At 51.6% G+C, this 22,186-nt stretch overlaps 11 protein-coding genes across 11 annotated transcripts; 5 read left to right on the plus strand and 6 right to left on the minus strand.

Annotated features, from left to right (window-relative positions):
• Positions 1-99: 99 nt before the first annotated feature.
• AFUA_3G13290 (uncharacterized protein) lies at positions 100-654 on the minus strand (the record flags this gene model as incomplete). Its single annotated transcript, XM_749200.1, has 1 exon — positions 100-654. The coding sequence occupies one exon, from the start codon at positions 652-654 to the stop codon at positions 100-102; it is 555 nt and encodes a 184-aa protein (XP_754293.1).
• Positions 655-1,544: 890 nt separating this feature from the next.
• AFUA_3G13300 (uncharacterized protein) lies at positions 1,545-5,577 on the minus strand (the record flags this gene model as incomplete). The annotated part of the gene is made up of 3 exons (XM_749199.1): positions 1,545-1,983; positions 2,052-3,042; positions 3,108-5,577. The coding sequence occupies 3 exons, from the start codon at positions 5,575-5,577 to the stop codon at positions 1,545-1,547; spliced, it is 3,900 nt and encodes a 1,299-aa protein (XP_754292.1).
• A 564-nt stretch (positions 5,578-6,141) lies between these two features.
• Positions 6,142-7,590, minus strand: AFUA_3G13310 (mitochondrial 37S ribosomal protein uS15m). The gene is made up of 2 exons (XM_749198.2): positions 7,449-7,590; positions 6,142-7,380 (listed from the first exon to the last, which is right to left on the minus strand). Exons 1-2 carry the CDS (start codon positions 7,492-7,494, stop codon positions 6,524-6,526), a joined length of 903 nt encoding a protein of 300 aa, XP_754291.1. The 5' UTR covers positions 7,495-7,590; the 3' UTR covers positions 6,142-6,523.
• A 57-nt stretch (positions 7,591-7,647) lies between these two features.
• On the plus strand, positions 7,648-8,856 carry rps0 (40S ribosomal protein uS2; the record flags this gene model as incomplete). The annotated part of the gene is made up of 3 exons (XM_749197.2): positions 7,648-7,700; positions 7,756-8,060; positions 8,133-8,856. The coding sequence occupies exons 2-3, from the start codon at positions 7,891-7,893 to the stop codon at positions 8,854-8,856; spliced, it is 894 nt and encodes a 297-aa protein (XP_754290.1). The 5' UTR covers positions 7,648-7,700; positions 7,756-7,890.
• Positions 8,857-9,531: 675 nt separating this feature from the next.
• On the minus strand, positions 9,532-10,366 carry AFUA_3G13340 (Rho family protein; the record flags this gene model as incomplete). The annotated part of the gene is made up of 4 exons (XM_077804465.1): positions 9,532-9,693; positions 9,764-9,883; positions 9,944-10,187; positions 10,284-10,366. The coding sequence occupies 4 exons, from the start codon at positions 10,364-10,366 to the stop codon at positions 9,532-9,534; spliced, it is 609 nt and encodes a 202-aa protein (XP_077660615.1).
• A 584-nt stretch (positions 10,367-10,950) lies between these two features.
• AFUA_3G13350 (pseudouridine synthase DEG1) lies at positions 10,951-12,783 on the plus strand (the record flags this gene model as incomplete). The annotated part of the gene is made up of 1 exon (XM_749194.1): positions 10,951-12,783. The coding sequence occupies one exon, from the start codon at positions 10,951-10,953 to the stop codon at positions 12,781-12,783; it is 1,833 nt and encodes a 610-aa protein (XP_754287.1).
• Positions 12,784-12,871: 88 nt separating this feature from the next.
• Positions 12,872-13,397, minus strand: AFUA_3G13360 (PIG-H family GPI synthesis protein; the record flags this gene model as incomplete). Its single annotated transcript, XM_749193.1, has 2 exons — positions 12,872-12,949; positions 13,002-13,397. 2 exons carry the CDS (start codon positions 13,395-13,397, stop codon positions 12,872-12,874), a joined length of 474 nt encoding a protein of 157 aa, XP_754286.1.
• A 540-nt stretch (positions 13,398-13,937) lies between these two features.
• AFUA_3G13370 (ubiquitin-like protein HUB1) lies at positions 13,938-14,659 on the plus strand (the record flags this gene model as incomplete). Its single annotated transcript, XM_749192.1, has 3 exons — positions 13,938-14,346; positions 14,417-14,555; positions 14,638-14,659. The coding sequence occupies 3 exons, from the start codon at positions 13,938-13,940 to the stop codon at positions 14,657-14,659; spliced, it is 570 nt and encodes a 189-aa protein (XP_754285.1).
• An 877-nt stretch (positions 14,660-15,536) lies between these two features.
• Positions 15,537-16,951, plus strand: AFUA_3G13380 (ribose phosphate diphosphokinase subunit PRS5; the record flags this gene model as incomplete). The annotated part of the gene is made up of 3 exons (XM_749191.1): positions 15,537-16,466; positions 16,519-16,842; positions 16,895-16,951. 3 exons carry the CDS (start codon positions 15,537-15,539, stop codon positions 16,949-16,951), a joined length of 1,311 nt encoding a protein of 436 aa, XP_754284.1.
• Positions 16,952-17,599: 648 nt separating this feature from the next.
• On the minus strand, positions 17,600-19,657 carry AFUA_3G13390 (H(+)-transporting V0 sector ATPase subunit d). Its single transcript, XM_749190.2, has 5 exons — positions 19,579-19,657; positions 19,432-19,520; positions 18,485-19,371; positions 18,181-18,424; positions 17,600-18,027 (listed from the first exon to the last, which is right to left on the minus strand). Exons 1-4 carry the CDS (start codon positions 19,608-19,610, stop codon positions 18,341-18,343), a joined length of 1,092 nt encoding a protein of 363 aa, XP_754283.1. The 5' UTR covers positions 19,611-19,657; the 3' UTR covers positions 17,600-18,027; positions 18,181-18,340.
• A 127-nt stretch (positions 19,658-19,784) lies between these two features.
• On the plus strand, positions 19,785-22,165 carry nop58 (RNA-processing protein NOP58). The gene is made up of 3 exons (XM_749189.2): positions 19,785-20,066; positions 20,183-20,343; positions 20,408-22,165. Exons 1-3 carry the CDS (start codon positions 19,942-19,944, stop codon positions 21,895-21,897), a joined length of 1,776 nt encoding a protein of 591 aa, XP_754282.1. The 5' UTR covers positions 19,785-19,941; the 3' UTR covers positions 21,898-22,165.
• The last annotated feature ends 21 nt before the right edge of the window (positions 22,166-22,186 follow it).

Raw genomic sequence — 22,186 nt, forward strand, 5'->3', positions numbered from 1 at the left:
TCCAACCTCTTTGGCATAATCTATCTTATCCTCCCTCTGATCAAGTCTCGCCTCCTCGTTTCCCTCCTTTAATTCTTCTTCTTCCGCCACAGACGCAGCCTAAACCGTTGGCACTTTGGCAACCTGCGCACCCGAGACTGCATCCTCAACCAACCCTCCTCCCGCCTCGTCCTGCACCACCAACGACTGTATGGATAACTCCGAAGAAGAAGAACCCTGCGCGCTTTGTCCCGCCTCATCCCTCCTCTCCGCATCCCCAGCAGTCCCCAACTCTCCCCTACTCTCCTCCCCCATCGGGAGCAACAAATCCCCAATCGAAATCCCTCCCCCGACAAGACACGGATCAATAGGCGTAGCCTGCTGCTGCGATTGTCGAGATGACGGTTCCAACTGCGAGCCCCCAAATCCCTGCTGTTCTGGGTATCCCACAAGCCCAACCGCGGCGGTCGAGGTACTACCACCAAAATCCGCAGTCCGGCTGCACAGAGCGCAGAAGCGCTGTCCGACGCCGCGTGCAATGTATCGGATAGGACAGACTTGAATCAGGGGCGTGGGGCTTCCCGGGACAGCGAAGATGCGGACTTGTGAGCAAGGCTGGATTAGCTGGAGGTAGGTGCAGGTGCATGGGGGTTTATTGGGCATGTAGTAGCACATCGCCTATGCTTTGACTGGTTTGTAGATAGAATTGGTTTCACGACAATGGGGAGGCTTTTGGATTTGATGTCTTGTGAATTAGCGATCATGAGTGGCAGAAGCTGGTGAGAGAGAAGGTGAGAGTGATAGAAGAGAAGAGCATATATACTGAACCGGATGGCGGCATGGATCCATTGTCTTGTAAATAGGACCTTCTCCTTGTCTAGTCGATAAAGGATGAGTATGGCTTTGGCGAAGAATGATTCTCTCTCAAGGGTTGAGGGTCGTCACAATCGACATGGTCCTTGTTCACAGACAAGGAAACCGAACATGCTGTAGTGAAGTACGAAGATCTCAGAACCAACCTCTGCAAGTGCCGTCATAGAGGCAGATGAATCAGTTGATCCGATGCAGATAGGACAGATGCGAATACTGTTTCCATTGCCAGGTTCAATGCGAAAGCCAAGCTCAAAAGCGCTGCTACAAAACTAAATCAAAAGATCCTGCTTATGCCACATGCTTCAAGAAGAAAAACACTGATGCACTGGACTCTGCCGGTTTGAAACAAGAGGATAAGGCAAATTCGATCTCATAAATTTCATGAAAAGACCTTCACCGAGAGGCCTACGAACCCCAGTCTCAACAGGCTGGAGGAGGCCGCTGGAGGTTGCTCAGAGAATGAAACAGAACGGAAGACACAAACGACTTCCGAAATCCCGCAGAAAACACCTTGAAACATGGTCTGGGCCATATCAATCCATTAAAGTAGGAAGGAGGCCAAACAGGCTATGCTCAGTAATCGGAAGATGCAAACAATTAAACAGCACCATATTAATCATACAAATCAAGGCGTATCAAGACAAAGCAAGAATATCCAGAGCCTTTCGTCACCCTGATGACATGACTTGAGCCTAGGCTTGAGCTTTCGTAAATTCCTCCAAACCTTGACGGAAAGCACGGTGGACTTCGTCCACAGCAGATGCGTCCCACACGCTGGCGACGATCTGAACGATCTCATCATCAACGCCCAAGCTCTTCTTGAGAGGATTCGGTTCCGGCCATTTAAGCTGCCGGAGATCTCCAGTTGAGCATTGCTCATAGAGCCACTGAGCATCGCGAGCGAATTGATCATCGTCGCCGAAAGTCTCCACAAGTGGTTGTTGATTGACAACAGGCGAAGCGGTCAGAGGACTTGAGTAACGACTAGCAGTGCGGAGCCCACTAGGTGTTTTGGGTTTGTACTTTTCGGCCTGAGAACGGACTCTGGCAAGAGCTTCCTGATCAACTCTGGCTGGGGTAGATGGAGGCAATGCTGGGCGTGATGTGGGACGTGGAGCAGGAGATTGCACACTACACCGGAAAGATCAATTGTTAGATGAATGGCAATGAGGCTTAAGTTGAAGGTGTCAGCAAAATACCTTTCTTGTACTTCTGTACTGGTAGTGGTGGTTTGAGTCTCAGTGACAGACTTGGCAGCGGGTGATTTTGGAGAAGGCGCGCCGCTCGACTCTGAATCGTCAGAGAAAGCATCGTAATCCAGCTGGAACGTGCCTTGTTTGTTGGGAATGAAACCCGGAGACCGCTGAGGAGTAGACAAATCGACACGAGGAGCAGGCGTTGGTGTTGCGGGCGCAGCGGCAAGGGAACCATGCGTCGTCACTCGAGCAGCATCGCCCATGCCGATAAAGTGTCTTCCCGTATAGGGGTCCGTGGCACGAGGACGCGTGCGAAGTTTAGAAGGGGTATCCTCGGGGCTGGCATCGAAACGCACCCTCTTCGCTGACGCTTGTTCCGACCGCATAGCACTGCGAACGGCAGACTTGACTAGAGCATCAGGTTTCGTAGGAGGTAGAGCCTGCTGGGGTTGCACATCGGCCTCCTCTTCGCTGTCAGAGCTATAGCAGAAATAATCCAGGTCCAATCCATAGCTGCATCCAGCCGGATTGGGAATGACATCAGGCGACGGGGACCGCTTTCGCTTCTTTTGAGTAGTGTCCTCAGCCGTCTGAAGCAAGGGCCCCTGTTCACTGACATCCGTCACCTGAGAAGTCGATGGAGGTTGGTCCTGTGCCGCAGATGGCTTCTCTGCTTCATCTGGACGTGATTCTGGCTGAACGGCTTGGGACATTTTCTTAGGAGTAGTAGTCAGATCTCCAAGGAAGCGAGCACGGTCAATCGGAGCCGGGAAGAGGGAGTAGGACAAGGTGCGCTGGCGTTTGCTGGGCGGCTGCTCACTCAAGCGACGGCGAAAGCGTTTGTCACTCTGGGTAGCATCCTGATTCGAATCGACAGTCTTGGTCTGAGAAGGACGCTCTGGCAACGACTGGGAGGATGAAACTGGAGGCTCTTGCGACAATGACTGCAAAGACGGCTCTGAAGGCAACTGTGGCGTTGGCGATGGTGCTGCGTCTGATGAGCCAGGCACACGGAATCACCAACAAAAAGTAAAAAGTCAATAGGGCGAGAAAACGTACCTGGGGCTTCAGATGTCTGAGACCGACCAAATCTTGGAAGCAAACGGGAGAAGGAACGAGGCACGGAATTGATCAGTCCGCGAATGTTCCAACCTCTTGCCGGAGGGGTAGAAGGAGGCTCAACCGTAGCAGACACATCTGATACATCCTGATCGTCTGACTTGCTCTGTTTCTCGGTAGATTCGGCGTTCATCTGGAGAGGCTTTGTACACGGCTTGACGGGGCTTGACTCCGCTGCCCGGCGGTCGGCTTCGTTCTGAGCAAGCAACTGGGGGAGGCGGAAGACCGTCTTGTGGATCCGGCCTTGGTTCTCGATCGTCCGCCGCCGAAGCCGCTCGGAGTAGGGGGCGGCGTTGTATGTGATCCGCCGGGACAGCGGAGTCATGCGGTGCGCAAAGGGGGTGCTTCCGGGGGGTCCTACGTTCCGCCGCTTGTTAGACGACGGGGTTTCGGCCCCGTCGTCACGGGGACGTTTTCTGTTGACTTTTCGAGGGGTTAGCCTCGTTTCATCTATGGCGGGCTCCTTGGCGAGTTCCTGAGCCCCTGCCTCGACTCTCCGACAACCCAACAACTCCAACAGGTGAGAAGTAGCCGAGAGAGACAACGATGGTGGGTCGACACTCTCTTTGGCACCAACACCCAAGCCTGAGCGGGAGCTCATCACCTCCGACTCCTCTGGAATCGGAGAGAGAGCCACACGCGCCCATCGCGCGGAGTTCTTCCTCGCGGAACGGCTAACTTGACGTGACTTGTCAACTTCCGCGGCCGCCGGACGGGATCGTGAAGGGCCCGGGATCAGCTCGGACACCTTCACCGACACCAACCGCCCATCACTGAAGGTGGACGTCGTACCCGACTCAGTCGGGACATCGAAGGTCGCGTCCTGCTGGACTTGACCTGTTGATGCCGGCATATAGCTCAGCAACAGAGTTGCGGATGCTGCCGGCGTGCCGCCGTAGGCTGTATCCGCCAAGCACAATCCAGAGAAACTCCGGGTCAGGGCAGCAACCTCATTGTCAATTGGCGACGACACAGCCGCAACAATCGACGGAATCGGGACCTCCTCGTCGCGATCGACAGGAGGCAGAGGAGACAGGGAACCTTCGCGAGAAGATTCACCTGAGGAGATCCACGACACGTCGATTGGGGCGGTGTGTTCCTCGTCGACCATGGGGGAGTCATCGAGTTCCGAAGAGGACTGACCGCAGACCGACATCGGCGAACGGCAGTATCGCTCTTCCTCGAACTCTATCCCTTCCATGGCCGCGAGGAACAACCGCGCAGCGATCGTTGACCCAGTTGAGGCCTCCGTCACGGCAGGTGGCTGGGTGTTGTACTCCTCAGAGGACAACAAGAGGACATCTGCATCGGATCCACATTCGTCGGCCATGATGCTGTCCAAGTCATCTCTGGCAGTATTATGCGCTGCCGCCAACTCCACTTGCATGTGGCGGGCGAGGCAGGCATCAATGTCTGCCAGAAGTGACTCGTTAAGCACGGACCTGAGAGGGGGAGAATCCTCCATCTCGAGGTCCGGTGTGTGAGACCGTTCCGAAAGGGGCGACCCAATGTCGCTCATGTCCTCGAGCGGATCCAGATACCAGGTATCTGCAGGAGCACCGGAGACATCTTTGACGAAGGTCTTCGGCGATTCCGCTCCCTGTGGATATGGGGCCTCCGGAGAGGGTGCCGCAGCTCGGCTCCTATGTGGGAATTCCGTGTCCGGGAGTAAAGGCGAGGATGGCAGTGAAACATGAGGGAGAGGGGGTGAGGGGGAGAGAGATGGTGAGGAGGGCCAAGGCTCAGGGTAAGGCTCGGGGTAGGGCTCAGGAACAACTGCTTCAGGGAAAGGAATGGAGGACAACTCACTGTCCGATGCTTTAGGCTCAGACAAAGCATGTTCACCAATCGAAGGGATGGGCTCGGAGTCTTGGAGTTCCAGGGATTCCTGTGCGGCGCTCGTTTCATCGACAACGGATCCAGGCTGGGACGCTTGTTCGGCATCGGTCGGGTCTGTTTCGTCATCAGACGTTTTTTGAGTAGACTGTCGCGTCGACCGACGAGTCGAGGTCTTCCGGGTTCGAGTCTGAGTTGTCGGAGCTTCCTCTATGGACGCCATTACGCCATTGCCGGCACGTCGACTACGGGAGCGGGACGTGGTCTGTGTAGAAGGTTCGGCGCTGGACTGTCTGGTGCGTGCCTTTCTGGTGGATCGAGTATTAGACTCTGTTGCAGGCTCAGCACTGGGCTGTCTGCTCGCACTCCTAGTAGATCTAGTAGCAGGTTGTGATGTAGGTTCATCACTGGGCTGTCTGAGGCTCGCGCTTCTCGTCGATCGAGTGGTTTGTTGTGATGGAGGTTCGGCACTACCCTGTCTGAGAGTTGCAGTTCTAGAAGATCTCGTCCGACGAGGTTCGGACTCGAGAGCGACGAGGCCTCCAGGGGAGAGCGGCTGCGAGCGAGTACGCATCTTGACTGTAGACTGGAAAGCAGAACAACAACCGACTGAAAGAACGGCACCAAGGCAATGATATACCGCGACGTGATTTGAGACGTCAAATCGGTCAGGTAAAATTTAGTTTGGAAATGAAACAAAAACGATACTCGCAAGAGTAGGTATCTGTGAGTTCAGAAGATCTGTAGAAAATTTAAATTGTTGACAGTGAGTTGTGAGGTGATGATTGAGGGCTAGATGTGTTGTGGTGAGGAAAGACAAAGTAGGAGAGACGGGCGAACGAGGTGATATTTATTTGTTTTGATGTTGTGTTTGTGGATTTCGCATTGCGCCTGCTCGAGGGTTAGCGACCTAGTGATGTTCACTTACCAGGCGATGCTGATGCTGTTGTCGAGTGGTGAATGCGCTACAACAGCATCGGAAGCTCAAGTTACCTATGTTTGTGAGTGTTCCAAGTGGAAAACGAAATTTGGGTGACGTTCTGGCAGAATTCTGGAAAAAGGCGGTGAGATTCCTCCGCCCTTACTCCGCACAGACATCGCACAACGTGATATACATCATTATGTCCACATAGTAGGAGTGGCAATGGACATGTAATAATCTATCTTAAGTCCCAGCGATGTGTTAACTCTACGAATGCCGTCCCGGATGAGCTGTACAGCAAGTCTGCTCATCCAGCCTTGAGTACGGAGCAGATAGCGAATCCATCCATTCCGGACTTAATCGACACCTTATGACGGTGTTCCTCTTCAGGTTTAAGTGAGTCAGCGATATCGATGAGGAGTTATATTTGTACATTCAGGTCTCTCTTATGTGGACAAATGGGAGGGCCAAGTAAATCAGGAACAGCGCGATCACCTCAAAAGCGCTGGAGAGTGCAAGTGCCATAACATACACACATGCCTCGGTGTAGAGAACAGAGAATACAAATGAAATAGAATACAAGCATGTCGGCAAACCTTTACATGCTGATCTCACCCTTCCAAGCAGCGTCCGACAGGCCGAGTGTTTCAATAAGATGCTGCCACCTTGGTCCACCCCGTTCCTTCCTGCGCAGGTACCGAAGCAGTTTCTGTCTCTTGTGAACCAGTAGTCTCAGGTTGCGCTTATTGTGCTTGTCTTTGTTGGTCGATTGGAGATGTCTGGACAAGTTAATGATCTTTGCGGTCAGAATAGCGACCTGGACTTCGGGAGAGCCAGTATCTGGGCCTATTCTGGGCGTCTTCTTGGGGTGGACAGTGGAGGAATCCTGAGCGACAGCTGTGGGCTTGGGTGGGAGGATCTTGTCGGTATTATGTCTTCCGAATGTATCAATGCATTTCTGTATGAGCAGACGAGTGCGGTCTTTGGTGTTTCCGTTGTTGATATTGATGATACGTCTGATCGCTTCTTGAGCGTTTCGATGCTCCTGGAGATGTCTTTCAGCAGCCTCCTTTTCAAGTTGAGGATCTGCCGTTTCCCGGTCGGGGTTTTCTAGCGGTGATGTCAGGGATTTCGAGTATTCCAGTGCCTCCTGGAGTCCTTCCGGCGAGATAAAATGGTTGAGGGCCGCATCTTCTGAGGTCGGAGCCTTCAAGCCTTTCAGCTCCTCGATGAAAGGGGTAGGTTTGCTTTCCACCGGATCGCCAAGGGACTCTTCACGCTCTCGAGCAAGGGCTTGTTGACGAGATAGATTGGCAGCCTTCCGTTGACGGGACTGGGCCATTAGGAACGGATCATGTCGCCGTCGCTCTCGAGTCTCCGCAGACCCGGCTCGTACAGAGGTCTTGGATGGGGTTAATGAAAATGCGGCAAGTGGACTATGAACATGAGAAGACCCTGAGTTTGTCAGTGCGACTCTCAACGAAATCAGAGGAGACAAGAGAAAAAAAACTCTATGAACTTACCTGTAAAGGCCTTGAAAATTGGCTGGGAAAGGAATCGTGGAGGCATCTTGATCAATTGCCAATCCCTTGAGCCTGCTAGCTATCACGCCCTCAGCGATGCTTTTGGACTTTGATGCTACTGAAACGAAATCTTGAGACCGCCCGACATGCACTAGTCCAGATGGGGGAAAATATTTCACGTGATACAATGGGCGGATTGGAGCCTCAAAGATTACAGCAATACAGAGAAATTACGCGGGCGGTACACATCTGGTAATTGACCTTACGATATCGGGTAACCCTAGCCCTAAAGCTCACAACCGGCAAGCGAAATTCATCTCAGCCGCGGCGAGCAAAAGTTACATCTTTCGCGTCGGCCTCATCCTCCTCCATCACCAGCACGACAAGCGCCAGACGATTGATATATTCAAATCGCCGTCTTTGACAATATCAATCGACCACAATGGCTCCCTCTCAGCTCCCCCCCATTTTCAACCCCACCCCCCAGGACATTGAGATGCTCCTCGCAGCTCAATGCCACCTGGGTTCCAAGAACCTTCAGGTTCACATGGAGCCTTACCTCTGGAAGACTCGTCCCGACGGTGTCAATGTCATTAACATTGGCAAGACTTGGTATGTCGCCTTGAATTTTTGATTATCGGGACTTTGGTGACTGGCTCTAATACGGGATCGCGAATTTTGTAGGGAGAAGATCCTCTTGGCTGCTCGTATCATCGCTGCCATTGAGAACCCCGCCGACATCTGTGTCATCTCCGCTCGTCCCTACGGCCAGCGTGCTGTCCTGAAGTTCGCTTCTCACACCGGTGCCACCGCCATTGCCGGTCGTTTCACCCCCGGTAACTTCACCAACTACATCACCCGTTCTTTCAAGGAGCCCCGCCTCATCATCGTCACCGACCCTCGCACCGATGCTCAGGCTATCAAGGAGGCCAGCTACGTCAACATCCCCGTCATCGCTCTCTGCGACACTGACTCCCCCACCGAGTTCGTTGATGTTGCCATCCCCACCAACAACAAGGGTCGTCACGCCATTGGTCTGATCTGGTGGTTGCTTGCCCGTGAAGTTCTCCGTCTCCGTGGTACTCTCGCCACTCGTGAGACCGAGTGGGACGTTGTTGTCGATCTCTACTTCTACCGTGACCCTGAAGCCGAGGAGAACAAGGAGATTGCCGATGAGGCTAAGGTCCCCGGTGCTGAGGAGATTGGCGCCGGTGCTGTCGAGTCCGGCTTCGCTGGTGAGAACTGGGATACCCAGGCTCCGGGTGCTGGTGTTCCTGGCACCGCCTTCTCTGCTGCCACTGCTGCCCCCACCAGCTGGGAGGCTGACGGTGGTGACTGGGCCGCCAGCTCTGCCGCTCCTGCCGGTGAGAGCTGGGCTGAGACCCAGCCCGCCGAGGCCAAGTGGTAGATGATATGACCTGGTGACAAGGGCAGCCGTTGAGGAGAATCAGTTTCTTTTCCTTACAAAAGCATGGCGCGTTGGAGAGGGTCCAACGTCTAGGCGACTGACACGAATAATCATTTGCACAATCCGAATGACGATGAGAACTCACAAGAGTCCTTCCGCCAAAATCCCTTGACATGTCTACCCTAGTCTCTTGTTCAGGAACTCGCGAAATGAGAAAAAAAAGATCAAAAGAAGCTTTTCAACAGGCGCCTCACCATCTCACATCTTCTATACATCTCTTGGTATGCTACAGCGCAAACAAAATATTTCCGTTTTATCAGTTACTTTTACTTCTGATTTCTTTACGCACCGAGGAGGAATTGCAACGTCAACCATTGACTGGCGCTTATGAGGGAAAGATATCCAGTTGTTCTCGTATCAGTGAGCTTCTGGGGGAAAGCCCTGTGCTGTCAATTTGCAAGGTGGACTTAATCGTTACCTTGGTTTCTCCTTGTTGCTAAGTAAATGGAAAATTGTGCTACCAGCTATTCTGTGCATTGTATCAGAACTACTTTGTGCCTTCGTAAAGTCGAGGAGCAGCAATTGCTTCATGGGGAGTATAGAGGTGGACACTCAGCGCCCTATATCCCAACACCAGATGATCATTACTTTAGAAGCAACTAAAGCTCAAACAATCTAGCAGACCACGCAGCCTCCCTGGGTCTGGCCCCCCGTCTCTGTCGTAGTCATACCCGCCAGCCTCGCCAGATCCTCAAACGTCTCAGCCATAAGTTCCCCGGTGGCAGCGGAACACTCCGCATACCGATCACAGCGTAGCTCTTGCGCAATGCGGTACGACTTCGTCTATCAGCCGCCTAACTCTTCATCGACACCGACAGGCGGCTCGTGGGGGTATTATGTAACTTACTTCTTGCGGATAGATGATCCCCTCACCTTCTTTACGAAGGTCCCTCTTCAAACCCACCATCATGACGGGGATACGCTCCCCAGTACCATGCTGGAAATACCGTATTACATCATGCCGCCACTTCAGGCAAGATCCGGTTAGCATGAGTTATGGCATATCAGTTAACTGACAGAAATAAACCTTCTTAAGCCCATCCAGGGTCTCCCGGTTCGAGATGTCGAACGCCAGGAGCACCACGTCCGGCTTCAGTGTCGACCAATGCTGGTCCGGACTTGAGGTGTCATATAGCTCAAGCGTAAACGACTTCTTCGAGAAACGGATGTCGAAGAGGAACGGCTGGTCACTATCTCGCAGCAGCTCCAGTTGCCTTCTTGGCACATAACTGGTTTCGGCTCTGGGTCTTGCTTGGATATTCTTTATGGCGCTGTATCACTTCAATGAGCATGACCCTCATTCCAGTGATATTCCAATCGATATGAAATGCCCTTTCAATAAATATAACAACGAGAGTCAGGCTTACGATAGAAACGTGGACTTCCCGCATCCTGGGTCTCCCAGCAGCAAGATGGTCACCACTTCTTTATGATCTTGGGGACTTTCCATGTCCACAGACAGATTAAATATTGGACCGACTTTGGATCATGTGTCTAGGCAAGTAAAAGCTTCAGGTGATATTATTCAGTGTCTCATGATGTGAACTCAGCGAGTCCAATTTTGTCTGGGCGAGATAAGAGTCCGTGGGGAGAATATATAAAATGCGAATACCTATAGCGTCACCTCGATAGTATGATAAGACTACATAACCGTTCAAACCACCCACATTAGGTTTTCAAGGATACCTTCTGAACGGTTGAAGTACGTATGCGATTCTCATATCAAATACGAACCATGGGCCACGATTAACTCATCCACGAGCGCCTGTCAAGCTTGCGACAATGCTCGGTGTAATTACATTACCATTTACATACATACCTACAAGTGGAGGGAGAACTCTTAAAATTTTGCTCAAAGTTTCCCAGATCTAGAGGAAACAATACACCTCGCCCAGCATCGTTCGGGGGATGTGGAGAACCCCAGGGAGGCCCCTGTCTACTTTGAGTCGCATCACAGACTCCATTGCAGTCAGAATTCACTGTCGATATCCCCATACCCGATCTGTGAAGCGTGGTCGCGCAAAAGCAAACACCATGCCTGGCCCCGCGGATGCGCCTCCCGAAGGCCAACCAGACTATTCGACCTGGACGACCCCCAGCCTAATCGCGCGGATCACAGAGCTTGAGCGCCAACTTCACTCACGAAACACCGAATACGCTACCCTACCGTCCAAGGGCGTTAATGAGGTCGGCGTAACGAGTTCCGCTCCCCGGCCGTCTGAGCATCCAGTGACAGACACACAAGAGCTTGTCCCCGCCAAAGCAGGAAAGCAGAAGAGACCTCTATCGCCTGACGATGATATCACGCACACAAGAGCGCCTACCCGCCCTCCGAAGCAACCTCGAGAGATCGATCCTTCCAAATACAATACTCGCTTCATAGCGCTTAAATTTGCATATCTGGGACAGCGCTACAATGGTCTGGAGCACGCGAATGGGAACGTTACGCCTCTACCCACCATTGAAGAGGAGCTGTGGAAGGCCATGCGGAGGACTCGGCTGATTTTCCCTAAGAACGCAGAGGCCTTCGATGATTCTCGGGGGCCGAGGGAATTGAAACCTTACGCAATCAGCTGGGAGGGTTGCGATTACTCTAAGGCCGGGCGGACTGATCGAGGTGTGAGTGCCTTTGGTCAAGTCATTGGAATTAGAGTACGAAGCGCCAGGCCCAAACGGCCGGATGCGGAGACAACGTCCGATGTTGAGATGACGTCCGGCGGCCATGCTGATGACACTTGGGATGATATTGCAGATGAGATACCCTATATAAGTATACTAAACAGGGTGCTCCCAGACGACATCCGGATTCTAGCCTGGTGCCCAAATCCACCTCCGGGTTTTGACGCTCGTTTCTCGTGCCGAGAACGTCAGTACAAATATTTTTTTACCCAGCCTGCTTTCTCTCCAACTCCAGGGCCGTTGGGTTTTGCTATGAGAGGATCGGGTGACAAGAATGCCTCTACACATTTACGGGAAGGCTGGTTGGATATCGATGCCATGCGAGAAGCTGCCAGGTACTTCGAAGGAGTGCACGACTTTCGGAATTTCTGCAAACTTGACACAAGCAAGCAGATCGAGAACTTTGAAAGAATCATCTACCATGCAGACATCGAGCTCCTCGATCCAAAGGATCACCCTTTGGGCTATGTGAACCAGCCCGGCTTTCAAGCTCTCCAAGATGCACCTGCCAGAACGAGCGCCGAATCAGGAACATTCACTAGTCCGGCGGCTGCTAAGGTGTATGTATTCAATCTGCACGGGTCTGCCTTCCTGTGGCATCAAGTACGGCACATGGTGAGCATTCTTTTCCTTGTAGGCCAGGGACTGGAGCCTCCAACTATTGTACGCGATCTGCTGGATGTGTCGAAAAATCCTTGCAAACCAACGTACGAAATGGCGTCTGATGCCCCACTAGTCCTCTGGGACTGTATCTTCCCAGACGAGGCAAGCGGCAGCCGTAAAGATGCATTGAACTGGGTTTACGCTGGAGACCCCAGGCAGTCCAAGAGTCAACTAGGCAAGGGCAGTGGCAAGTTCGGTGTTGGAGGAGTAGTAGACGGACTTTGGTCTGTTTGGCGTCAGCGGAAGATGGACGAAATTCTGGCAGGCGCGCTGCTAGACCTAGCTGTTAGCCAGGGTGACCAAAGTGTTGTCCGGGGTGAAGGATCTCATGATCCTATATCGGAGAAAGATAATCGGGGGCAAAAGGTTTTCTATGGCGCCAATGAACCCAGAACGGGCGGCAAATATGTTCCCGTCATGCAGAAGCGGAGGACAGAACCCGTGGAGGTTCAGAACGCCAGGTGGCTTGCATCAAAGCAGCGAAAAGTTGATAAGGCTTCGGAGCCAGCGCATGGGGACGATTAGAAAAGGGTGGCTTGAAAATACCTTCCAAAAGCATATAGAGCCTCGCAACATAGAGTGATCCTGCTCAATCTCATCCAGCTCAAATTTCTCATGATTTGGCGTCATATAAACAGCGCCGAGAACCCCTCCAAACCTCTTCCAAAATTGCGCGCCTCGGTAGGAGTTTCTGTCCATCGTCTGTAAGCAGAAGTCGAAATTGTTGGCATGGAGAGATATACAGGGAAAACCACAACAACGTCCGGCTCACCCTCCACAATCACAGCGAGGTAAAAGCGGACTTCAAACCCTTTGAAAGCTTCATGAATCACTATATCTTGGATCTGCGTCGTGGGAATGAATCTCGTCGCAGCTTTAGACAGATAGGTCGCAGATGAGGTAGATGTCTGGATGCCCAATCCGCGGATGACCAAAAGAGATTCTTCTGCGTTTTTGAATAGGGGTGAGTCTTTGGTGCGACAGTTGTCCACTCCGAGGAGTTGAAAATACCTGTATACCCCTTCCTGAACACACAATAGAGCAACAATATGCTCAGCAAAGCGACAACCCCAGATGTATATGCATCCACAATGCGACAGACAAAAGAACCCAAAGGGCTCGACCAGACAGCCGTCCATCGCACGAGGGAACCATCTTCGTGAAAGAACGAGTGGCGCACTTTCGCAATGTCACAGAAGACTATGCAGAGAAAGAGGAGAGCCCGCAGCAAGATCTGAAGGTAGAAAAGCACTCCAGCAGGTGTGTTTGTATGCTTGGATGCGTTGGAAACAGTAAATGACACGGTCGTCGGAGACGGACGCCGCAGAATCAGGTAAACTGGCATCTGTAATGAGGGTTGAAGACCTCACAAAGGGATTGACAGTCCAATTGAGCCCATAGGACCTGTGACTATGCGGCGCAATCAAGTGGCATGTTCCCGCTAGAAGCTGCGACAGTGAACGATCATAACGCGATGTAGACATACATGGGTCTAGAGTGAGACACAGACCACTCTTAATTGCTTGGACAATGGATCCTACAGTCTAAACTATTTTAAGTCTAGCCTGTGTACAGCTGCCCGCCAGGCCGCCATACATCGTCACGTGTCTCTGCTGGAGCACCCATGTTACCACGGCGGTCCCACTCCTTCCTAGCACATTCACACCTAGATTTTCACCATGGGTGACCGTTCGAGAAGCAGATCACCGAGACGGCGATATGATGAGGATCGCAGCCGGCCTCGCAGGACGGGAGGAGGATTCCGGTGGAAAGACAAACGTCACGAAGGTGACAGACTTGGAGCAGAAGATAGCAGGCTGAGCTGGGGTTACAGAGACAGAGGAGACCGGCCACGATCACCACGAAGGGACCGAGACTCAGATCGATACAGAGATAGTTACAGGGACGGCGATCGCGAGCGAAGACGACCAGACGATAACCAGAAAGATGTGCGTCGGGAGAAAAAGGAGAAGCCGGAAAAGAAGGCGGTTGTCGCACCCCAATCCTCAGAACCTATGATTGTGGTGCATGTCAACGATCGTCTCGGAACTAAGGCTGCAATACCATGCCTTGCATCAGATCCTATCAGTTCGTTTCCTATGCTGTGTCTCACCTTCCAAATGTGGTCACACTGGACTAACAATAATTTCATTTACAGAGCTCTTCAAGGCCCAGGTAGCTGCACGTATCGGGCGTGAACCACATGAAATTCTACTCAAACGGCAAGGCGAACGACCATTCAAGGATCAGCTCACATTGGAGGACTATGGAGTCAGTAATGGCGTCCAGCTTGACCTGTGAGCAATCACTTTCCTCCCCTACTACCCTCCTCATCACATTCTATCAGGAAGAAGCATGATACTGACTTGCGATTTATAGGGAGGTTGGAACAGGCGAATAAATTTGCATTGCCTTGGATCCAGAAGGCCATGCATCTACTTTACCTTTCTTTCTCTGTGTTTTTACAAGAGGTTTCATTTGGGCAACAACTGGGACTCGGAGTATTAGGTATCATCATAAGAGTACTCTGGCATTTCAACTTTCACTTCTTCTGGCCGGTTTCCTTTTATCTTCCAAGTTTGCATGTACCTACCGGCAAATGACCATGCTCTATTTGTAGTGCATCAGGCTAGCATGTCGTAACAGAAAGAGCAGAACACTGTTTTTTCTGTGCTGGGGATGATAGCAAGAATGCTAACTAGCTGGTTGTTTGCTGGATGATGTGTTTTTGAGCCTTGTTTATTTTTGGATCCAGTCATGCTGTTTGTTGATATTTATTCATCATCATCATCATCATTGCCTGCTCTTCTGTGCCTTCCGCGGGGTATGATGAGATCAGCTCGGCCAGCTTGACCCGATGCGGCAATTTTGCGCCTGAGGCATGTACCGGCAGAAACCCGAGGCAGCGACCCAAGCCGGTTCCACTGGCGGAAGAGGCATTTTTTTCTATAGCGGCACTCACACGACCTGCCTTCGATTTCTTCCTCCACTACTCCAATGTCTCCTCAGTCCAATTCGTCGGGCTTCGTCTACGCTCTTGATTCTCCGCCATGAGGTAGTGCTTGTCAACCCTCGCTTCAAGTTTACAATCTCCCCTCTGAAACCCTCTTTTCTACCGTTGCGTTCTCACCGATCGTCTTTTTCTTGTCAGATTTCCCGCCTCTTCGGACACTCCAGATTCCCCTCCGCTCTCGGACCATCCAATATCACCCTTGCTTCTATATCCCTCCGGTTTTTCAAAGTTCGATCAGAACAGTGAGAACAATCAGTCAACCGAGATGGTTCGGAATATTGTTGTTATCGGGGGCACCTCCCACCCCCAGTTGACTCAGACGATCTGCAACGTCTTGGGTATCCCCCCTGCCGATGTATTACTTTCCAAGTTCGCAGTGGGGGAAACTCGGGTTGAAATCAAAGAGTCTGTCCGTGAGAAAGACGTCTATATCATTCAATCTGGCGGGTTGAAAGTGAATGACTCCCTCATGGAACTGCTCATCACCATTTCTGCCTGTAAGACTGCCTCTGCCAAGAGAGTCACCGCTGTCCTCCCGTTGTTCCCATACTCTCGCCAAAGTGATATCCCATACAACAAGGCTGGGGCACCTCTTGTCAAATCATCCAACGCTGCAAAGCCGGGTAATGGCTACACTTTCGAGAGCACCCCGCCAACCCCGCACCCTGGAAAACCGGAGAGTGGAGGTCTCTTGAACAATGTCGATAGCTTGCAAAAGGGTTTGGCAAATGCGCAACTTGATGATTACAACAATGGCAGCCCAGTTAAGAAACGCATTCCTAATGGACCTCCTCGCAGCGACACCACTGAGTCACTGAAGTCGGATGTTGGCCTTCGATCCACTGTTGTCAATGGTCAGGCAAATGACGAAAATATTCAGTCCAAGATCAGCAGCTTCCGGCCTCGCCCTGGCTACAAGCAATGGGTGGCTCAGGCAGGTACCCTGGTGGCGGATCTTCTTACCTGCGCCGGTGCAGACCACATTATCACGATGGATCTGCACGACCCTCAATATCAAGGGTTCTTCGACATCCCTGTCGACAACTTGTACGGCAGACCTTTGCTCAAGAGCTATATCCAGCAGAATATTCCGAACTACAAACATGCGGTCATTGTCAGTCCTGATGCCGGAGGTGCCAAGCGAGCAACCGCGATTGCGGATTCTATGGGAATGGAATTTGCTCTCATTCACAAGGTACCGTTCACTTAATGATTCTGTATGATTCTCGTGCTGACTGTGCGCGTAGGAACGACGCCCAACGAAAATTACAGACCGCCAAAATGCTACCATGATGTTGGTCGGTGATGTCAAGGATCGGACGACGATTTTGATTGATGACCTTGCCGACACATCTAACACCATCACGAGGGCTGCAAAACTGTTGAAGAAGGAGGGCGCATCCCAGGTTTATGCCTTAGTCACGCATGGTATCCTGAGCGGTGATGCGATCGACCGCATCAACGCTAGCGCTCTCGACAAGGTCGTCGTTACCAACAGCGTCGATCAGTCGGACCACTTACGCCGATGCCCCAAGCTGGAAGTGTTGGAAGTTGGCCATGTCTTCGCGGAGGTAAGCCGGTTCTCTTTTCTAACTAATACGAATATGTCCTAACGCTGTGCAGGCCATTCGCCGCGTTCACCATGGCGAGAGCATCAGCGTACTTTTCCAATATGACTGAACAGGGACTACATATCTTACTGCTTTATGGCAGTTATGTCTCGCATATGAAAGATATTCCATGAAATTTTGAAAAATTTGAGTGATGAAGCGAAGCCGCTTTTTGGGTCTTTCCGTTTCCCTTCTTTTGCTTCTGACATAGATGTTGGTTTCTGCTGTCATGTCTCCAACCTTTGCCAACTCTTATGAAGCCTTACTATTCTATCCATCATATACCTCCTATACTTTGAATATACACGAAGACCTCCGCGGGCGAACGCATGAGCTTTGAAATTTACGCCCCTAAATGGACCAGAAAATGGAGTTGACTGCTTGGATTTGCCTCTCTTGTTCCGTGCCGTTGTTTTGCGGCCGCAATGATGTCTTGCAGGTCGTGGATGACACGATTATGCTTCTGTATCTTAGGAAAAATTATTCGCGAATCAGGACATATTGATTACAACTTTCTAGTCAACCTTTTTACTCGTCAACTTTACTGTTATACTTCAGATACCACTGGCTATTTTCCCGTGATTGCCTCCTCTCCGCTTAGCATTGGTTGTTCTGTTGCTGGCTTGGCGTTTACCTGTCTCTTACAGTTGAGAAGAGGCAAGCTACTCAATCGATGCATTGGTGCACACGAGATATAAGCATGCTTTCAGGAGACGAATCACTTGGACGTTAGGCTATCAGATTTGAAATGTTCCAAAGATGAGAAGATGGAAAAATAATATATATATATTCTTTAGCCTTGCTCGAAGAAATACTGCACTTATCCTTCATCGCAAGGGCTTTCAATGTCAACCAAGTCAGCTCCAGAATCCTCGTGACGTCATTCGCCCCGTGTATGTGCCAGTCCAACTAACGCATAGTCACCCTACATAAGGACCTCGATGACGGCCGTCATCCCAATGGGCAGGTCTCCTGCAGTGAACGCATGCTGGCAGTTCGCTATGAGCAGGGAACAGTGGGCGGGAGAAATCGGGGGCGGGTTGTTTGTCCGTGATTAGCCGGAGATATGAACCCAGCTTACGATTAAGGGTAAGTTGTGCTGAGAGCACAATCAATACCCCATCAGATAACATGCTTGAAAGGTACCTGGATAAACTCAGGCTCAAGGTCAGATGTGTTCATCTATACTATATCACAAGGAAGAGATCTCCCAAACGCCGAGGCAAGCAAACAGAGACCAAGACGAAACGAACTGGCAAGGATATGCCGAGCGAGTTTGGGCGCTCATAGGAATAGTACTTGACTGAAGCCAACACCCCAAAAAACCAGACAACAGGGTCATTGAAACTAGGTACAATAATAACAGAGATTAGGCATCGCGATGAAACGGTATGGGAATAGGCGTAGCATCGAAAGACGGCGAGGCGGGCTAAATGGAGATGGCAAGGAGCAACAAAGCTTAGAATACAGAAATGAAGTTTCCGATTCTTTCCTTCTGGTTCTGCGCAATGCACTCCGCGATCCAGGTGACGTTTCGGATTTCCTGCGACCTATGTCAGCGGCGCTGTGAAGGGAATATTGTCATCGAGCTCGAGCGACGAACCTGTTCCTTGAGACGCATCCACGCGTATACCACCGCCGGGGTGAACTGGCGCGTGAAGACAATCTTACACAACTCCATTTCCTTTTGGTAGAATAGATCTTCCAGGCTCTTCCCATCTGAGCCGCCACCCATCCCGAAGCCTCCACCACCACCCTGGCTGAGACCAACTGCGTCGAAGAACGCCTTGTAGTCGGCATTCACACTCACGGCCAAAGACACGCCTTCGAGGTCATCGGCGCGGGACAGCATCAGAGACCCCTCAGGGTAGAGCTTCCCGAACTCGGGGTACAGCTTCCTCCGTTCCTGCTTCGAGAGCTCGGTGCCGAATGAGTTCAGAGTGATGTTGATTGCACGACGGTCGGCCTCGAACTGCAACAGCTCAGACATGACCTCTTGCGTAGGAGTACCCTTGAAGTCCGGATGGGTGTTGACGAAATTGTGGAAGTCCTCGAGGTAGTTCTTGTAGAGCGTATTGCGCACGATTTCGATATTCAATTCATCCAAGTCCTGGTGGCTGAGACTCCCTTTGAAATAATCCGCCAATGGTGTTTCTATCAGCACCGAATTGTACAGTTCCTCGATGTTGGTGGCAACGCATAGCACCGGCAAGGTTTCGAACCAGCCTAGGGGATGGCATCGCTCCAGCAGCTCTCGCGTGTCCCGCTCGTGCAAGGTTCCGGTGATCAGAAGCGCAATGTTGTCAATCATGTATCCGTATGTCAGGTATTGCAAGAACTTGGCGGTAGACCCCGTGGCCTGGGCAAGGAGGTAGCGAAATTCCGCTACAAGCTTGTCCGTCATCTTACCAGCAAGGGCAGATGTGGAGGGGTTGGGAGGCAGTGCGGCGAGGAAGTCGCCATAGGCAGGAGCGAGTTGTAACTTGACATCTGTGCTCAAAGCATGTTAGACCATATGACGGTGGCAGAAGAGACGTCAAGTCAACGGACCATCGATGTTTTCGCATTGGGTCAAGTTGGAGTAGTTCTGGCTGGTGAGCAGGCTGTTCCGATACCCCCGGACGATCCCCTCGATGTAGCTGTCCAGAATTAGTGATCAATGCAATGGGGTTATGAAGAAATGAAGAGCCAGCATACCCATTGTTAACATTGAAAAAGAGACCCTCCATTTCGAAATACTGATAGCTACCCCGAGGTTACCTGAGCCTCTCCGCAGACCAACACCTGGAGCTGTTTCTCTGCCACACCTCCCGCTGCATTATGTAAGCATTCACGGCCACGCAACGCACCCGCCACAGGCTCTGGTGGCTTGGGTCGCTTTTTTCAACTTTTTAGTTTTCGATGCAAAAATTCCCGCCAACAGCCAGAAAAATTAACTAACCTCCAGCTCGCCCACGGTGGTTTCGCCCACGGTCGCTAACACACTTTCGGCCGTTTCTTCTTCTTTTCTTTCAGATACTCGATTAATTTTTGAGCAGCTGAGAGTCAAGGCCGTGCACCATGACGCTCTTTATCCTTACCGAAACCAGCGCTGGCTATGCCCTGCTCAAGGCGAAAGACAAGAAGCTACTGAAGAGAGACGATCTGGCTACGGAAGCCTCCACTGCAGAGGGTGTTTCAAACTTGTGAGTGACTGTTGTCTTGTCCCTGTCAGAGATTTGATCGATGTTCAATTCTTGCATGGGCTTCTGCGAGCAAAATTTTTCCTCCACTTCAAAACAGTGCTCTAACACCGTCGTAGGGTGAAATTGAAGAGCTTCCAGAAATTCGACAGTGCTGCTACAGCTCTGGAAGAAGTGGCTTCGCTTGTGGAAGGAAAGGTTACTCCTCGCCTTGCCAGCTTGCTGGATGAGATTAAGGATGAGAAGAAGGTTTCTCTGGCCGTTGCCGATCCCAAGCTCGGTACGTGACATGAACATTTTGAGAAGTCAAATTACTCAGTTTCTAATCCTGTGTCTACCGAAAGGCAACGCGATTGGCAAGCTTCCTGGCATGTCTATTCAATTGGTCGCGGACTCGACCACGACCGATATCTTCCGTGCTATTCGCGAACATCTTCCCACACTCATTCCTGGCCTTCTCCCCCAGGACATGTCTACCATGTCCCTTGGTCTGTCCCACTCTCTCGCCAGACACAAGCTGAAGTTCTCCCCCGATAAGATCGATACTATGATTGTGCAAGCTATTGGTTTGCTGGATGACCTGGACAAGGAGCTCAACACCTACGCCATGCGTGTGAAGGAATGGTACGGCTGGCATTTCCCCGAGCTCGCTAAGATTTTGAACGACAACATTGCCTATGCCAAACTTGTACTCAAGATGGGCATGAGATCGAACTGGGAGACCGCGGATCTCACAGAAATCCTTCCGGAGGAGCTTGAGGCCACCGTCAAGGCCGCTGCTGACCGCTCCATGGGTACAGAGATCAGCCAGGAGGATTTGGAGAACATCCAAGCATTGGCTGAGCAGGTTGTTGGTTTCGCCGAATACCGCCAGCAGCTCGCTGGTTACCTGACTGCCCGTATGAACGCTATTGCGCCTAACCTGACCGCCCTGGTTGGCGAGTTGGTTGGTGCCCGTCTCATCGCCCACGCTGGAAGCTTGACAAACCTTTCCAAGAGCCCCGCCAGTACTATCCAGATTCTCGGAGCCGAAAAGGCCCTGTTCCGTGCGCTGAAGACCAAACACGACACGCCCAAGTACGGTCTCATCTACCACGCTTCTCTTATCGGTCAGGCCACCGGCAAGAACAAGGGTAAGATGGCAAGAGTGTTGGCCGCCAAGGCCTCTCTTGGTCTGCGTGTCGATGCTCTCGCTGAGTGGGATGACGATGCCACTGAGGAGGACAAGGCCGCTTTGGGTACTGAAGCTAGATACAACCTCGAGCGTAAATTGGCCGCCATGGAGGGCAAGCCTCTCAAGCCTCGTGGTGTTGCCATCGGGCCCAACGGTGCCTCCGTACAGCCCAGGAAGTTCGAGATCAACGAAACAAGAAGTTACAATGCTGATGCTGATGCTCTTACTGGCGATCAGCCTGCTTCCAAGAAAGACAAGAAGCTCATCGAGGAAGTTTCAGATGAGGAGATGGCCGACGCTGATTCCAACGAGGAACCCAAGGCCAACGGAACCAAGGACGACGACTCGTCCGACGAGTCTGAGGAGGAGTCGAGCAAGAAGCACAAGTCCAAGAAGGGCAAGGATGCCGAGCTCGAGAAGATGGCCGAAAAGGCCGGCTTGAGTGTCAAGCGGTACAAGCGCAAGCTAGAGCGCGGCGAGATCACTTTCGACGCCGATGGCAACCCCAGCGCCATCAGCAAGAAGGAGCTGAAGAAGGCCAAGAAGGAGGCCAAGAAGGCTTCCAAAGGCGACGAGAAGAAGCGTAAGCGATCAGATGACGGCGAGGAGGCCGACAACGGCGAGAAGAAAAAGAAGAAGAAGAAGAAGGGAGAGGAATAAACCATGCAATGATCTGAAAGAAAAGTTTACGTGGATCAATCGCTTCATCTATCGTTGTATGATATCACACATTGTGGGTTCAAAGCTGCTTGTCATTTTGATTATTTTTTCCCCCTTTCTTGTGAGAGTTACTTGTTTGGGTGGCATTTCAGGATGCGATTTTGCTGGTCTATCCATGGCGCAGAGGTGCTTATTGGTACAAGGCAGTACAATTCAGGAATAATATGTTCATATCAATCTTCAAGTAATCAGTAGTCTATCTCACTAGCCTACGTTTCCTAGTACTACC

This window comes from Aspergillus fumigatus, chromosome 3 (genome assembly GCF_000002655.1).
Source record: "Aspergillus fumigatus Af293 chromosome 3, whole genome shotgun sequence".
Taxonomy (NCBI): Eukaryota; Fungi; Ascomycota; class Eurotiomycetes; order Eurotiales; family Aspergillaceae; genus Aspergillus; species Aspergillus fumigatus.